Here is a 17,526-nt window from a genome sequence, read left to right on the forward strand (position 1 = left end):
GGAACTTTCAATCGATCCCCATATAGGAAAAAAAGAGAATTTCCCATGGAATTCCCTAGTTGAAAATACATATAAGTGGGGAAAGTAAAAACTAGGGAAAATGGGACATTTCCTAGTGAGAATAAGTAGGCAATCACATAAGACCTTTCCTATGTAGGAAATATTTCCTACATAAGAAAATACAAAATTTTCTATGTAGGGAATAATTCCTATATAGGAAATATTCCTTATATAGGGAAAAAATTCTAGAGGTGATTCCCTAGGTACTCTCACTAGGAAATCTCTCATTTTTCCTATTTTTTACATTCTCTATTTATATGTACTTTCAACTAGGGAATTCCGTGGGGATTTTCTTTTTTCCTTATCACTTTATCTACTTTGTCCTTACTCTTAGACATGCTAATATAAAACAAGAAATTACACAATAAATTTTTAACTAAAAAATTATATAGAGAATGTCATCATTTCTAAGTAAGGATCAATAACATACATCTAATGATCAAAATAGATTAAACAAATTAAGACATCAACATCTACTTCTAGCAACCAAAAGAAAAATGAAAATACTTTTAAAGGAGCATAGAACTAAAAAATAATCAAGCAACATGTGTGTCTTGATTGTTTTATCCCTTAAATCTCCAATATGTTGCAAAGTAATAAATGTTTGAGTAATCTCTCAAATCTCCAATATATTGAAAAGCAATAAATTCTTAACTCAAAGTGGAAGTTATGCTAAAACTTCCACATCATCTAGACTAAGAACATTACTATTTTGTTTAATACAAATTTGCCATTTCCTAGTAGCCAATAAATAATCTCATTAATCATATCATCACTTGTTGGTTTCTTTGTATCCTTAATCAAGACTCGAAAGCTAGCTTCAATCTTTTTGAGATTCATGTATGTACTCTTTAAAGAAAAGTACATATCATGAATTGTAGGCACACCAAGATACTTCAAAAGTATGGTTTCCATGTTCTCTTTTGTCATATTAACCTCATTGAATAACAAAAAGAGAATAAGTAACTTATTATACTATGTATAGATAATTAAATGACACAAATTATAATATGAAAAGCCATAAATTTAACTACATGACTATTATATATATATATATATATATATATATATATATATATATATATATATATATATATATATATATAAACTATAAAGCTACCCTTTAAGCATCATTTGAAATGTTAATCTCAAAAGCTACAAATTGAACTACATGACTACAATTATATATCTCTAATTAAAATATAAATTAATAATAAAGTTACCCTTTGAGTATCATTTGAAATGTTAATCTCAATGCCTTGGTTTGGGAGATCTTTAAATTCCTAATTTAAATAAAATAAAAAAATTAGATTATGCTTTTCATGTATGACATAAACAAAAATATAAACGTTTACATCTAGCACATTTGGTTCTTTTTTGTTGATATTGGTACCTCGTTTCATGCTCCTTTGTTGCAAAAGATCCTTCATCGTCTCACTTGGCTAGTCAATACGTAAAATAAATAGTTATGTAATAAATCATACCTTTAGTTATTTACTAAACTATGATGCTATTGTTCTCTCACAAACATATATCAAATACCTTCCTCTTTCTTTGACTTTTTCGAGATGTTTCATTAATGTCATCATCTGGATTAGCCTACATTCAAAACTAAAATTAGTAATCACATTAAAAATATTTATATAGAAAAAAAAGTTACATACCTTATCATTGCTTGAACTATGGATACTTTGTTTCATAGTTTCTTGACGTTTAGTTGAGTACATTATTTTGTCTAAACCATGTGACAATAACTTTGAAAAGCTGGCACAATTTTCCATATCAAGTGTCTCAACTTCATTTTCAACATCCTACATTTTAAGCATATAAAGGATAAGATACTGTTAAGAACATGAATCATATGGTCAATCTTAAATTTAATATAAAGCAAAGAACCTCATCGGATGTATAACATTGAAATTCTTCAAAGCTCTTTTCTTCCTCCACGAACATATTCATCTATGGGAAATGAAAGTTAATGTATAAGTATATGTATAAGAGGCATTCTCGAAGAAAGTTATTAGATATGAGCTTAAAAGCATTACCTGCAATGATAAATCTGTTTGCTTATATTGTTGTCCTTCAAAGGAGCTACTTTCTTCAAGAGGCTACATCAACAAAATAAGATCATGCGTATACATCAAATGTCTCCAAAATATATGGAATCAAGTACAAAAATGATAAACATATAAGATTATAAGATACCTTTTCCAAACTTTGTTCATTTGAAATATCATCCATGCTAGGAATGTATACATCAAGTTGATTAGAATCAATAGTAGCAACATATGGTTCACTCTGCCATCAATAGACACCCCTAAATGAGTATGGGAGAAAAAGAACCAATCCTACACTTATGATATCAAACTTATAAATCATATCATCTTACCATTGATGATGTTATGTCATTTGATACATTTTGAAGCTTATCTATATCATCCACTCCAAGAGATGCGGATAATTCTCTCTATATGTCATAAGATTAATAGTTCAATAACTAAGAATCTACACCTCAAATATTAGGAAAGCCAATTAAAAAAAGTAACAATCAACTTACCTTCTTTAAAAGATATTTTTTCTTCAAATACTTTCTTTCATCTTGCTTTGTACCCTTCCACTAGTCATATATGTCATTCTCTCTCCATATGTACTCACATCCAGTAAACTTCAATGGTAAAATCTCATTGTGATTCTTTGATATGATTTTCATGATATACTCTTTATCCGCATTTTTATAACGTAGATCGTTTGGGTTTAAGGATTCAAACCACCTATGTACTCGATGATAATTTTCGAGCATGACAGTGTGTTGACTTTTAAAGTATTCAGCCAAGAGCTTTTTTCCATAAAGTTTACCCTCTTCTCTAAATTTCAACATGGATGGCCGATAGATATCATCATATGATGGTATGCGTATCACTCCTATTGATACTCAAGTGATCAAATATCATTAGTTAGTATAACCATTTCAAAAAATGACTCATTATCAACATAAGAGAGCTAGTAATACCTAATTCTTGGCTTGAAGAAGTATTAAGGCAAGCAATCTCAATGTCTTCCTTTCTTGCATTGTCTCTTTTGTCATCTTTAGTAACTTGTTTACCTATATATACATAGAGTTAACCAAAGCTCACAATAATACAAGGTTATGAAAATTTTCAATAACACAAAAGAAATTAATTAGATATTTTGTATCAATTTGGGTCACCAAATTTGTACAAGTTTTTGATCCTTAAAGTTGGTACCTGCATCTTGACTTGAAGAAACATTATCTCAAGTAACCTCCTGTTCTCCCTTTCTTACATTACCTCTTTTCCCACCTTTTGTTGTTCTTTTATCTATGTTTATATATATACACACAATTACTCAAAGTTTAAAAATATGAATAACTATGAACATTTTAAATTAGGCAAAGAGACTTATTAAAGCTAGTTAATCTCAAAATGAATCACCTAATAAAGCAAGATGTAATATATGTACAAATTTTAATTTTCAAAGTTTAGTAGAAATAAAGACATATACCTGTATCATGATTTGAAGAGACATTAGGGCCAATGACCTCCTTAGCTTTCATTGTTCCATTATCTCTTGTACCATCATTTGTGATTTTGTTACCTTTATGTACACATAATAAACCAAAGTTTAGAAACATAAGAGACTTATATTTTTTAAACTGAAGTGCTATATCAAACTAAATCACTTAATTTCTTAGCACTTGGATTAGAACACATGAATTAGTAATAAAATTAGGTATAAATTTAGTTATTAGAGTTAGTTACCTTTCACTTCTTCCACAACTGAATCCACAAGCCCAAGTAGTTTGGGATCCTCACTCATCATTTTTTTCAAAAGAACCATCATCTCTAGATTAGAAGTCGACATGGCAAACCTACATAGGCATGGTAACAATAAGAAAGTGTTTGCAATGCATGTTTGAAAATGTAAATTACATTAAGCAATACAAAACAAAAGACTTCAATAAACATATCGTCATAACATTGTTGCCTCATGCTCATGCGAACGCCATATGGTAGGTACAATCTTTTTTTAATTGTCAATTGCAATTGCTTTTGTTTTGAGTACTTGCCATTGCTTTTTCGTGGATACACATAGCCACCGATCCTTCCAATCTTGATCCTCTATTCTCACTTTCCAAATATTTTCTTGCAAGTGTACATTAGTTAGCCAGCCCACTTTTGTACTGCTCTTATAACAGCATATTTGAGGTCATTTGGCTCACATAAAGCATCTAGATGAGACTTCATATAGACAACATCATTTTCCTCTAGCCAAGGAGGAATGCAATCGATGCAACCTATCTTAATCAAACGTGACCTTGGTCTCAAATCTTTTGTCTCATATGCGATGATATTGTTTCCATGTTGAAGTGGAATAAATTTGTGTAACAATGATTGTATTGGTCTAATACAATCCCATGAAAATGGAACAAAACCATTTTGCAAGACACTCATACCTGTAGTGGTATCCACAACTAGACTTTCATGGCCACTTTCAACCACAATACATTGTCTGTAGTAATAAGCTCCAAAAAATAGTTTCACTTCACCATTGCATTCAAACGAAAAAAATGATGATATGCATGCTTTCTAATGGCCAACATCTATGTCCATTCTAGAGTCTTCATCGCATCTTACTACCATTTTATCTCCCACTTTATAAACTTCTCCCTTTAGAAAAACCCTTTTATATTCTGTCACTGTTTCCACCTCTACGTTGAAGCTATGATGAACATATCTCTTTTCTTCATTAGTTGCATCCTTGCGTCTTAACTTCTTTGCTCCTATGGTTATTCCCTTTGTTAGAGCTTCTCTTTTGCATGCACAATCATTAGCCTTTTCTAAAAAACTCCATATTTCTTTTGCTTTCTCCACACATGATGCACGCATGAGACCTAATGCATGTCATTCTGGACATTCATTGTACCTATTAGAATCCACTAAGTATCCATCAAGTGGTAGTAAAGCTTTGTGGAGTTCTCTTGTCATCCTTTGATACAGCATAAGTCTGTCATGTTGGTCCTTTGTAATATGCATAAATATCCATGTAAAGAATCTTCATCTTTGGTAGTTTGCATAAGAAATCTCATTATCTTTATTATTTGTTTTGATATTGACATATACTGAGACCATACGCTCATAAATATAACACCAGAAAGCATCATGACTACCATATTGAATAATGTCATCCAAGAATTCTGCAAAACCTACATTTAGTAAGGCAAGAAAATATATACGATTAAAGTGAATTATAATTGCTATATAAATGAAGAAACTAAAAAAATAAAAAATATTTATACTTGCAACATGTTCCAAAGGAGCCGAGTTTGATCCTAAGAGCTCCTCAGAGCTTACTCTCCATGAACTAAGCAATTCTCTCAAAGTGTCTATATTTTCTCTAAACCAACCATGGTCATGAGTGTACTTGTAAAAAGCATGAGAAATGTCTATCAAAATCAATCCTAGGTCATAGAATATCTTCGGAATACCTTCAATCTCACATAGTACATAAGGCAAACACCATTGAATCCACTTTTGATTTTCCTCAGCCTTGTAGCTCTCACAATACTTACTAGGATATCTTGGCCAGCGACCATAACGAATAGAGTATGATGTCACTTTAGTGACACGATGTGTTGTCTCATCAATTTTGACTTTCATCCTGTTATCCACAGTCCTTATTAGAGCACATATATATTTTGAGAACAAATTTAGAGCCAAAATATGCATGCAATCATATACATGGTCCAGGGATAAATCAAAGCCATAGAGTTCATATAGTCTCCACAAGCATGATCTACCAGAAAGTCCCGCATCTTTCAAAATCTCTTCTCTTTCTGCTTGGGTGAGGGCTTGCTCTGTCATAGTCAAAGAACTAAGCATTTCATTGGTTGATCTTTTAATTGGTCTATATCTCAACTGGAATCTATTTTGATCATACAAGTAACGTCCTGAGCCCTCACCCTCCAAAGTGGCTATTGCTTTGTCTCTACGACAAAATGATTGACCACCATCTTCGAAAGATCCAATCTTGCACTGAGCTGGATGGTCTCCAGTTACCATCATTAGCATAGCACGTGCAATGAATCTTCGACTAAGAGAATTTTCATGCTCAACAATTTGTGTGACTGGATAATTGAAGTCTACTTCAAATCCATCAACAAATAGACTTTCTAATTCATCTATCAATGGCTGCATGAATATGTGAAAGAGTTTAATAGAGCTTCCAATAACTTTTTTGCAACTGAATGGAATAAATAAAACCGGTATAACTCCAATAAGGGAGCTCTTTCCAACATTGAGAATTTTAATTTCAACAACTCCACAATTCTTCTGGGTTGTCTTTGAGCCTTGGAATCCATCCCAATGTAATAACAAGGCGAAATTTCGTGGATCACCCTATTTATCACAAAACACACCACATTTTAGTAACTTATATCAAATTTCATTTATATTAATTAAAAAGATGAGCATGATAATAAAGTGTACCTTACAAATCCTTTTGTACCCATGTATGTGAGTTCGACATGATTTGCTGATAAACTTGTAGGCACTCTCAATATCATCCCATGAATGATTAAGCAATGGTGACCTTTGGGTAGAAGACCAAGCTGTATAGACTTGTTTGCAATGCATGTTATTACATATCAATGGAAGCTCAAAGTATGATTCAGGATTCCAAAAATCATTTACACTTTTACATTTTGTACCATCCCAAAACTCATTTATTGTAGAATCACAAAGTGTATTCTCCTGTATTAACCATTTGTTTTTATTTCTCCACATTTCCAACAATTCATGGCATAGAGTTCTACTTCTAATTAGTAGACGCAATTGTTCTCTAATGGAGACATAGTCAAAAGAGAGCATATCTTTTCTCGGTAGAGAACACTTGGAACACTTTTCACAACATTGTGAACAATCACACTTTAACTTCTTCCTTCCTCCTTTTCTGGTGTTACACAAACATTCAATTGTGTCTCTAATGTAGTTATCATCCTTGCTTGGCTGATAAAGAAATGGTGCATGAATAGAGCTCTCACTTCCTTGGCATACCCTGTAACGTTGGGAGTTAACCATACCTAGCCATGTGAACATGATACCAAGTTTCTCCCAACAAGTAGAAATATTTATACCATTCAAGTCTCCATCCCATGTGTTAGGCATTTGCACTAGTAGTTTGGCCAAGCTTGGCATATATATATTGTCCATATGTGCTTGGGGGGGATTAGAACTGACCATATCACCAAAAAGAATTTTAAGCATTTTATCTTGAAACTCAATTGAAGCTTGATGCTCATCCCAAAGTGCTTGCAATTGAATTATTCTTTGAACGATTTTGTCAAATAAAGATGGTTCAACATCATCCATCTCGAACGCTTCATGTTGTGGTTCCACCTCATTATCCTCCCTTTCGTCTAAATTGTCAATCTCATCTGATGAGTCATTATGGACCTCATCTCCCATGCCATTATGCTCTAATAGAATGTCATCTTGTGGTAGTCCTTGAGAGTCACGTAAACCAAGATTAGTAGTGAGACTCTTAAATCTTTCCTCAATTTTCATGTGTCTTGCATATGTTGAGTGAGGAACCATACATCCACCTCCACAATATGTTCTGCATGTACACCACAAATGCCTGCGTCTAGGCAAAGAGTGAGATGATAGTTGATCCATAGGAGGGTTATCTTCACTCATAGGAACATCATTGTTAGTAGAATTTTGACCTTCTTGATGAGCCAGAACTAATGAATGTATTATCCCATTCATATCCTTGCGACTGTGTGCATAGTAAGTTTGTCTAGTAACATTCTGATAACCAAGGGTTGAATGCCTACACTTATAATTGCACTAACATCTTCTTAAATTATTCATTATGGCTTCCTGAAACATAGACATAAATAAAAAATAATCAATCTATATATTAAAGTTACATATCAAAGGTTATACATCAAACGGGAAAAAAAAAAGCATTACTCAAAGGGAAGTAGACTTTTATCTATGGTGGAAATAAATTATATTCAAGAACCATAAGCATAGTCAAGGAGATTTAATTAGAAAGCTGCAAAGAGTAGAAAGTGTATGAACTTAAAGCCTTGTGAAAATACACTTTAGGTAACAATCAAACTCCCTTATAGAATACCTTTGCATCAAAATCTTCCAAAGATGCATAAGACTTAGTTTAGCAAAAACATGTGTCTATTATTTCTAAGGGTAGAGCAGGGATACGGTAGTGCTATATGGTTTATAAGCATATTCATAGGGTGAAAGAAAAGTATGTTCACTTGATATTGTTATCTCAAAGTTCTATATTTATTATGGGCACATACATAAACTAGATCTTCCAGTAAAGTATAGCTAGATGTACATTATGAAGTGGTGCAAAGGTGTCACTTGGTTCATGTGAATTGAAGGGGAATTCAGGCTAACAATGAGTCTACAAACATGAGTAGGCTATAGAGAGAGAGATTACGAAACCCTACTTGGAAAGGAAGATCGGGACGGGCTGGGCCAAAAAGACCCATCACATCACTTATTATTTCCCTAGTATGGTTAAACATCTCCTCAAACAAGTGATACTTGGAGCTTACTATAATAAACTTATGCTCGAGAAAACCTAGCATAAAAAGCAAACAAGAGATAACAAAACCCAGCTTGGATAGGAAGATCGTGTCCCTAGGGCTAATAAGGCCCATCACAACAGTTATCATTTCCGAAGCATGGTTGGACATCTCCTCAAAATAAGCAAAGGAGAGATTACAAAACCCTGCTAGGATAGGAAGATCGTGTTCCTAGGGCTATAAATAAGGCCCATCACAGCAGTTATCCTTTCCCAAGCATGGTTAAGCATCTCCTCAAACAAGCAAAGGAGAGATTATAAAACCCTACTTGGATAAAAATATCGTGTCTCTAGGGCTAATACGGCCCATCACAGCAATTATCATTTCCCAAGCATAGTTAAACATCTCCTCAAACAAGTGATACCTATTTTAGTGTTATTTTTGTAGCCTAAGTCATGAAAGTATAAGTTCTTATATTTTAGTGTAAAAAATAAATCACAACCTTTCAAGTGAACAGTGTCACCTATAAGGACACTCTGGGAAATACATGGCAATCCTACGTAGAATACCTATTCTTGCAAAGTATGCCTTGTGAAAATACACTTTAGGTAACAATCACACTCCCTTATAGAATATATTTGCATCAAAATATTCCAAAAATGCATAAGACTTGGTTTAGCAAAAACATAAATAAGATACCTTTGCTGTGACGGGGTTGGGGGGCACTGTGACGGGGCTAGGTGCTCACCACGAGCGGTCCATCAATTGTCTTAAATTCCATGGTAGTGACCCTGGAAACCTCTATGGCACCAGCAAGGTTGTCCACCTCCTCGATGGCAGCCTTGCGTTCTATGACCCGCAGACCGACCGCTTCTGGCGCAACAGCACCAATTGGATATGGACGGACTCCATCAGGAGTGATGCCCTCACCAACACGTGCTCTGCATGTACATGCCATTGTCCCCCTTCAGGAAGATGTAGCGTGGTAAGGATATGGGGTACTCCTTGAACTAAGGAGATGACGTCGCCGACCCTTATAATTAATTGTGCTGCAGATGCAACGCACTCCACTGCTGGAATCGATGGAGCCTCGCAAGGCTCCTACAGGAGTGGCTCCCCTCTTGCACGCCTTTGTGGATTCTGGAAGGGAGATCATCAAGCCCCTGGATCGGAATGATGGGTACTAATTTAATAAGGGCTCTACAAGCATCGCTCACCTCAACCTCACTCCACTGGTTCGGGCTCTGTTCCAAGGCATTGTAGCCGTTCAGGTCACGATTGTAGTGATTGAGGTAGAGGCCGTCTACTGCAGAGCGAAAGGCCAACTTGCACAGGGGCACTCGGTCTCGGCCTCCAGCTCCCTCCTCTAGACTAAGGGCATCCGTTGGCGGGAATTAGAGGGTAGGTAGGGAATTAGGGGGTAGGTAGAAATCCGCCATCCTCTCCAGACACGATATGTACATGTGGACTAATGTATTGCATCTTACTCTCACACATGTACAAATTGCCCCAAAGACCTTGTACCCTAGTTCTTATCCTAAGGTACTTGAAAGTGTGTGTACAAATGCATCTACAATGTGTGAAAGTATTTGCACTCTTGTCCAATAATCGTGCAAATTTGGCCTTATATATTACCTAAGTGCATAAGGTAATATCTACTTCGATATGTCTAAGTAATCGAGTGGATAATGTGTTCTTTTAGTAAAATGATATGAGCCATAATGACATGGGATGGCCATTTTCTAGCTTGCCATCCTAGACCTAGCTTATCCTCAAACCAACCCACATCCCAATCCCATCCACTTATGAGAGCCCTCTTTGATGGTGACAAAGGAGGGCAATTCTAGTCCACATCCCCATTCCCAAAACCATCCACATCACTATGCTATGAGCACTAAGTAGTAGAGTGTGATGGTGATATAGTGTCTAAGTATTATATAATCATGTGCTAATGCTACCTAGAGTGATTCATGAGTGCCTAATGTGGCCTAAATTGCTGAGTGAGGTTATTGTCATAGAAAAATGAAGTTCTCAATGTGGTCAAAGGGTGCCTCGTGATCAAGGGTAAGAGACAAAGGAAAGGTAAAGTGAGTTGAAATAAGGTGTATGATTGTGCAACTACGTGACTATGTGATTGAGTATGTGCACGTGGAAGAGTGTGCCTGAATTTTTGCCTAATTAAACATGTGGCCAAAGTGCTCCAAGTAGTTAGGACGATGTGCTTCAAGTGATCGAGTTCTCCAATGTGGCTAAACAATCATGTGGCCTATCTACATAGTAGTTGAGTGGACTAAGGTGCTTAAGTGGTTGGGTGAAAAAGGCAATGTGTGGTCCACATGATGAAGAGGGAAAAGACAGTGTGGTTCAAGGGTACTAACCAATGTGGTGAATACTCATTCATAGCCATGGTTGATGCAAATATATACCCATACAATATTGATAGCTTGTAGATATGTTGCAAGAAGAGACTCATGTAGGTACTTATGATATAGGGAAGATGCCATGTACACCTCAACCTATAGCCAAGTGAGAAAAATGCTACTGGATGCAATGGGAACAACACTCCACTCGTCAATAAGCTAGTTACTTGTGTACAAGTGAGAGATCAACTTCTTCAACTAATCTTGCTAATTCTCAGTCCCTTAAGATAATCTATGAAGTATGTGGTGAAATATTTTAGTGGTTCACTACACCAATACTTCAACCATTACTTTGCTGCTATGATCATAAACCTTATGTAAGAATCAACTCCATGGTATTAGAGCGATGATTGCAATGGAAAATTGAGCCAAATTAATTACAAAAGCATATTATAACTAGCAAACAGTGTAAATGAGGATGACTCAATCGCACTCAAAATGATTAGTTCTAACATAAGCCTCAACTTAGCTCTAATCTTTTATTTTTAATATTATAATTACAATTAATTAATGAAAAAATTAATGAATATGAATAAAATAAAAGAAGATAGAGACAACAATGCACTCTAAATAGATGAGTACAATTGCTTTAAAGCTAAAGCATATAAATAGCTTTATGTGATAACAATCTCCATAATAGTAATAATTTCACATTGCACTCCACTAGTGATCAATATTACAATCATTACATCTCTATACTTGTCTAGTTATTTGCTCACCAAAAGTAAAACAAATTAATTGCCTATTATCGTCTGTTTAGCACAATATGATCATCATCACACATATAAAAAGTTAGAATTGTACTACAAATAGGTCAAAATTAATGATAATCCACAAAATGACTAAACACAACTTATTTTTATAGAAGTAACACATGATGTATAAGCATAACTTACTCTCTATATTCTTTACCTTAAATTCAAAGGATTAGACTCAATATATACTAGGCTTATACTACATTAAAGGTTAGTGTTAGGGATAGGCTCGTAGTAAGGTAGAGCTTAAGCTTAGGCTTAGGTTTAGATTGGATTAGTTATATAGGCAAGATATTTGCATAGGCTCCTCATACTGACAAACTGATAGAGGCTATAGAGTGGCTGGACATAGGTATGTCTAACATAAATACGCAAGGGGTAGGCATAGGGTACTCGTATGGCAAGCTAGGAAAATACTAGGCATACTATAAGCCAATCCTATGTGTATACATAGGCTAAGAATATTCTAGGAAGAGTTTAGACATAGGGTAAGCATATGCTAGGAGCCAACGCCTAACACAACCCTATCCTATTCTATGGTTACCTTGTGCTTAGAAAATGCTAGATATAAGTTGTATTCTTATGCATAGCATATAATGTTCCTACTTTATATTATCGAGCCAATGCCTAACCTAGCATATGCTTATCCTATGCCTAATGTATAAGCCAGGCTATATATAAGCTATGGATAGGCTAGACTAAGCATAGGCTACACAAACTAGTGAGTATAGCTATAAGTGTGGAATCGAAAGCTTAGCTCATAAGTGAGTAATATACAAATGCAAATTTCAAATAAACTAATATTTATTTACTAGTTTTACCTAGAAAAATCGTGAGTCTACGTTAACTTGAAAGACTATCCATAATTTCCTAGTTAGATGATAGTACTTGCTAGTTATGACTAGTGAAAAAAATTATGACTAGTTAGATGATAGTACTTGCTAGTTATGACTAGAAAAAGGGATTTACTAGTTAGAAGAGATTCTGATGACAAAATTATCTAGTTATAACTAGAAAATTCTACATTCTTCCTAGTTTGGTTGCTATTCTTCCTAGTTATAGTGTGAACTTTCTATATAGTAAGTGGTCTAGAGTTTGTTGTGCACCCCCTTATCACCACGTATCACCCCCCCCTCTCTCTCTCTCTCCCGGCACGAAGCACCGGGAGCTAAGCGTGGAGCGCCTAGTACATACACACACACACACACACACACACACACACACACACACACACACAGAGAAAGCGTGTGTTTTCATAGCACTTCTTCACTCATGTATAAAATTAAACTCAAAATCACAAGGTAACCAAATCCATAAACATACATAGACACATCAAATTACCACATGCATAAAAATACACGTTAATGCATATCCACATCATCATTGATGCACAATCATGTTCACTAAGAACACAATGGAGATGCTAACGTAGCCTGAGCGTCAGATTTTGGTGTAGTTGCTCGTGACGTACTACATGGCTTGGGGTTGCCAGGGGCCCCTCACTACTCGATCCAGTCCACTTGACTCCTCAGTTATGGCTCCGTGCGCGGCTTGGTCAAGATGGAGGGAGAGCGAGTGATCCACGGGCCCGACTTCCTTTAGCTTGCTCCAGGTTTTCAAGCATTACACACATCCACCATCACGATCCATACATCCCAGTAGCCAGGCATTCGAAAGGGTCCCCACACAGGGTAAGTGTTATTTTATAGTGGACCACATAACCACTCGCCCTTAGGCAGTTGCATTTCCTTTAGCACCTGCTCCGCCGTTCCAGCCATACCAACACAGTAGCTTGACTTTGGAGACCCGACCTGGCTTTGCCCACTTATTTGTATCGCTCGATAGCATCCACGAGCTCCAGTTTCTTTGTCCTCGCCCGCACCTACGAATTTCAGACGGTCTAAACATAAAGAGATCATAACATGGCTTTGCCCACTTCTTTACACGCTCGCCAGCCTCTATGAGCCCTCACTTGTTTATGGTCGTAGAGGCGTACAAGTCTCGATCCAATTCATGAAGCACATTTGGCTTGGTTTCTTTTCACTTGCCCTAGGTCCACGAATGGTGACCCGATTTCTTTAGGCTCCCTCCAAGCTCAAGAGCTAACATTTTTACATTCTCTCATGTCAAGAATTTTGAGAGAACGTGGGGATTCCCTTTGGTGTCATTGAATTGAGGTGCATCACGCTTAAGCAAGAGGTAACTTGCATAAGTCTACATGAAAGCATACCAATTTTGTTTACGATTGACCTCTCCCATGGTATTACTGTTGCAAAGAGAACGATGATGTATTACACGTATACATGCAAGAAATTTAGGTAGCCATCACTCAAAAATTTATTTCACCGTGCTATTGCTTTTGGGAGACTTTTGTGGATCAACAATACTTGCACACATTTGGAAAGCATATTTCTAGACAATAGGGATAATAGAGGCATCACATATATTTGTTCCTATTCCATCATTTATGCTACTATAGATTGGGATGAGGATTCTCTATATGGTTGGTATGATACTTCAAACACCTACTCCAGGGCTAGTCCATATCCCAATGTCATCCAACTTATAGGAATGATTATGCCTTGGATTATGTATGGCATGATATGGACTACAATATGATGCTTGTGCATTATACTTGGACCATGTTGGTCATTATCAAGAGACCATGGATCATTCACACACCACCTCCTCAATAGGATGCTGATGCCCTTTAGGAAATACATGCACAAATTTTAGGTAGCTAACACTCATATTTTATTTCAGTGCATTATTGCATTTGGGAGTCATTGGTAGATTGGCTAGTACTTCGATGCTCTTAGGAATTGTATTCTTCAATGAATGATAATAGAGCCTCATGGCAATTCTAGCATAACTAAATACAACAAAAACATTATTACTCTTTAAGGATGGAATTCAATGTTTCCTTTGGTTCTAATCCACAACATCCAACACATTTTATTAACCTAAATGCTAATTCATGTAGTTTCATTTGAGAATAAAACCCCCAATGCATGTAGTGTGATATGAACATAATGTGGTTGGATGCATCTACATCATCAATACTTTCTCATTTCTCATCCTCTTGCTTGATGATTTGCTTCCATTGTTTGTTCTTGTTCTCTCCCGCTCGATTGTCTTTCTTCAACATCAGAATCTCTATAGACTTACATGTCCTCAATGTGCAAGTGTGTCCGCTCTCACATGGTATACACCTTTCAAGCACGTCACATGATATTGGAAGATACTTTCAAAAACACATCACGGAAGGTTGTTATACATTACAAGATTGGTATGCATACATACACAAAAACACACACACACACACACAAGGCATTTTATTGCAATACTTTAAAAAACAATCTAATAGTAACTAAAAAGATTGAATTTTTTGGTATTTTGCCACTTTGACTTCATTTTTCCTAGGTTTATTTGGGAATATGTGTTGTAAAGATATAATACAACAAAATCTTTGCTTATGTATGTTAAATCAAACCACCTAGTACATTATTTCATTATAGCCCCATAGAGAGAGAGAGAGAGAGAGAGAGAGAGAGAGAGAGAGAGAGAGAGAGAGAGAGAGAGAGAGAGAGAGAGAGAGAGAGAGAGAGAGAGAGAGAGAGAGAGAGAGAGAGAGAGAGAGCACAAAGTTGTTACCCTTAAGACTTCATTTTTCCTAGGTTTATTTCGGAATATGTGTTGTACAGATATATAATACAACAAAATCTTTGTTCGTGTATGTTAAGTCAAACCACCTAGGACATTATTCCATTATAGCCCCATATATATATATATATATATATATATATATATATATATATATATATATATATATATATATATATATATATATATACACACACACACACACATACATACATAGAGAGAGAGAGAGAGCGTGCACAAAGTTGTTACCCTTAGAAGTTAATGTTAATGTTATAAATACAACTATAATATATTTAAATTCTCATGATTAATTTTAGTTTACCAAGCCTTTCTTGTATACCCATCATAGCTACCCATGTGGTCTAGGAATGGGGCCTGAATGAAAGTTAAACATAGAAATAAAATAAATAAAATACTAAATATTAGTAAAGTAAAAATAAGATTGATCTAGTCACCTTAGTCGAGTATGTGGGCTAGGTGTGGGGCCAGCAAGTTTGGCTAGGTGTTGTATACCCAAAGCTAGAAATTTTAGTGTTGTATAAGTTGTAGCAAAGGCACATTCACTTTCTACAAGCTCGAGTACTAGCACAAGAGGCACATGCTATGGTTGCACAATAATCTCTTAATCACTTGGCATTTTTAGAAATGACATATGTTGTAAATGTGATTATAAGAAAATAAGCCCGAATGCTTGCATGGGAATGGAGGGGATAATGGTTGGCATGAAGCATTGTGGAATTGTCATATCTTGTGTTTTGTCCACGCATGTGTCTCTTTGGGTGTGAAGGGGGGGACTCGTGGATGAAATTAAAACAAAGGTTGAATAATCTTTACAAAAGCCTTTCCTTTCTCTCGTCAACTCGAGCCGCCTCAAATTGCAATTGAAATATATGTTCCTCGTCGTTTTCATTTTTCTTATCCTCATCACCACCGTGATAGTCATCATCACCTTTGTCCTTACCTTCTCGAAACCATCAGTATCAACTTGAATTGAGAAATAGAGAATTGTGATCAACATCATCTTTATCTTATCCTCATTGTACCTTTAATTCCCTATTACATAAAAGTAGGGAATCACATCCTTATAATTCCTTATGTAGGGATTTTCAAACGAATGTGGGGAATGCTCTATATTCCCTATTATAAGATGTAGGGAATGTAGGGCCTTCAAAGGAATGTAGGGAATGCTCTATATTCCCTATTATAAGATGTAGGGAATGCAATTTCCTAGTTATAAATGGGGAATACGTACTTGTCTACATAGGAAATATTGGAGAATTTCCTAATTGCCTATGTGGGGAACGATTGAAAGTTCCTTAGGAAACAAGTGGAAAGAGACACCTAAATGTGTCGTTTCCTCTCCCAGCCAACTCCTCCAACCATTTTTTTCCCTCTATTATTTAATATTTCATACTACAATTTTGAACTAAGGTCTAAGAGACCTTCTTATTCATTTGTAAAAGAACAATCTCCTAGCTTCTTTCAAATTTTGAAAACACATCGTCATGACTTGATAGATTTGAGCCATGCCTTTACAATGATTTTAAAATGGATTTTGCATAGAGATTACATTATTTGAATGTCTAGAATCTTGAGATTTTACCAATGAAGCTCCCAAAATATGCCTATTTTTTGCACAAATTGTGGGTTAACAATGCTGTTGTTGACAAGAAGGGACCAACTTACCAATTGTAGTTGATTTAGACACCAAACATCAAGGTATACCCTTGGAAATATTGATAGATTGTAAACTCTTTCATTTCTTTAAGTCTCTAATGTGTGTATATAAACTAGGAATAGAGACTAAACCAACATCCAAACTTTTGGTAGAGTTAACAAATGGAAAGGAAGTTATATCATCATTTCAAACTAGGAATGTGGAGTGGGATGTAAACAACAAGCCTACTAGTTTTATAATTTAGTGTAATAAACCTAGGTGCCTATAAATGCTTGTTAGGAATGCACTCGCTAATTCATAATGATTCTCACATCCATCATGAAAGAAACCAAGTCTCATTCTAAAACCTACAAGGAAATCATTTGACTACTT

General features: G+C 35.5%; 2 protein-coding genes across 13 annotated transcripts in view; one reads left to right on the top strand and one right to left on the bottom strand.

Moving 5' to 3' along the window:
- The window catches only part of LOC148019666 (GABA transporter 1-like), a 155,004-nt gene that overhangs the window by 35,351 nt on the left and 102,127 nt on the right, over positions 1 to 17,526 (top strand). The window lies entirely within an intron of this gene.
- On the bottom strand, positions 1,182 to 10,112 carry LOC148019667 (uncharacterized). 3 transcript variants are annotated; one of them, XM_087699787.1, is made up of 11 exons: positions 9,338 to 10,112; positions 3,840 to 3,949; positions 3,583 to 3,675; positions 2,450 to 2,527; positions 2,266 to 2,358; positions 2,106 to 2,168; positions 1,957 to 2,019; positions 1,725 to 1,871; positions 1,603 to 1,659; positions 1,454 to 1,502; positions 1,182 to 1,343 (listed from the first exon to the last, which is right to left on the bottom strand). In XM_087699787.1, exons 3-11 carry the CDS (start codon positions 3,604 to 3,606, stop codon positions 1,336 to 1,338), a joined length of 582 nt encoding a protein of 193 aa, XP_087555913.1. In that variant the 5' UTR covers positions 3,607 to 3,675; positions 3,840 to 3,949; positions 9,338 to 10,112; the 3' UTR covers positions 1,182 to 1,335. The 3 variants fall into 3 exon arrangements, 2 of the variants coding, with proteins under 2 accessions (XP_087555913.1, XP_087555912.1); XM_087699786.1 differs by having other exon boundaries at positions 1,603 to 1,871; XR_015694857.1 differs by lacking the exons at positions 1,182 to 1,343; positions 1,454 to 1,502; positions 1,603 to 1,659; ... (2 more) ...; positions 2,106 to 2,168; positions 2,266 to 2,358 and adding exons at positions 2,618 to 2,982; positions 3,071 to 3,163.

This window comes from Lygodium microphyllum, chromosome 19 (genome assembly GCF_053477565.2).
Source record: "Lygodium microphyllum isolate KBCC chromosome 19, Lygodium_microphyllum_v1.1.10, whole genome shotgun sequence".
Taxonomy (NCBI): domain Eukaryota; kingdom Viridiplantae; phylum Streptophyta; class Polypodiopsida; order Schizaeales; family Lygodiaceae; genus Lygodium; species Lygodium microphyllum.

Coding starts and splice junctions, on each gene's coding strand:
- LOC148019667 (XM_087699786.1), bottom strand. CDS start 3,606: ATGTCTCTTCAAATCATGATACAG. Junction 2,528..3,582: donor CTCTTCAAATCATGATACAG/GTATATGTCTTT, acceptor TATGACATATAG/AGAGAATTATCCGCATCTCT. Junction 1,872..1,956: donor AATGTTATACATCCGATGAG/GTTCTTTGCTTT, acceptor CTTAAAATGTAG/GATGTTGAAAATGAAGTTGA.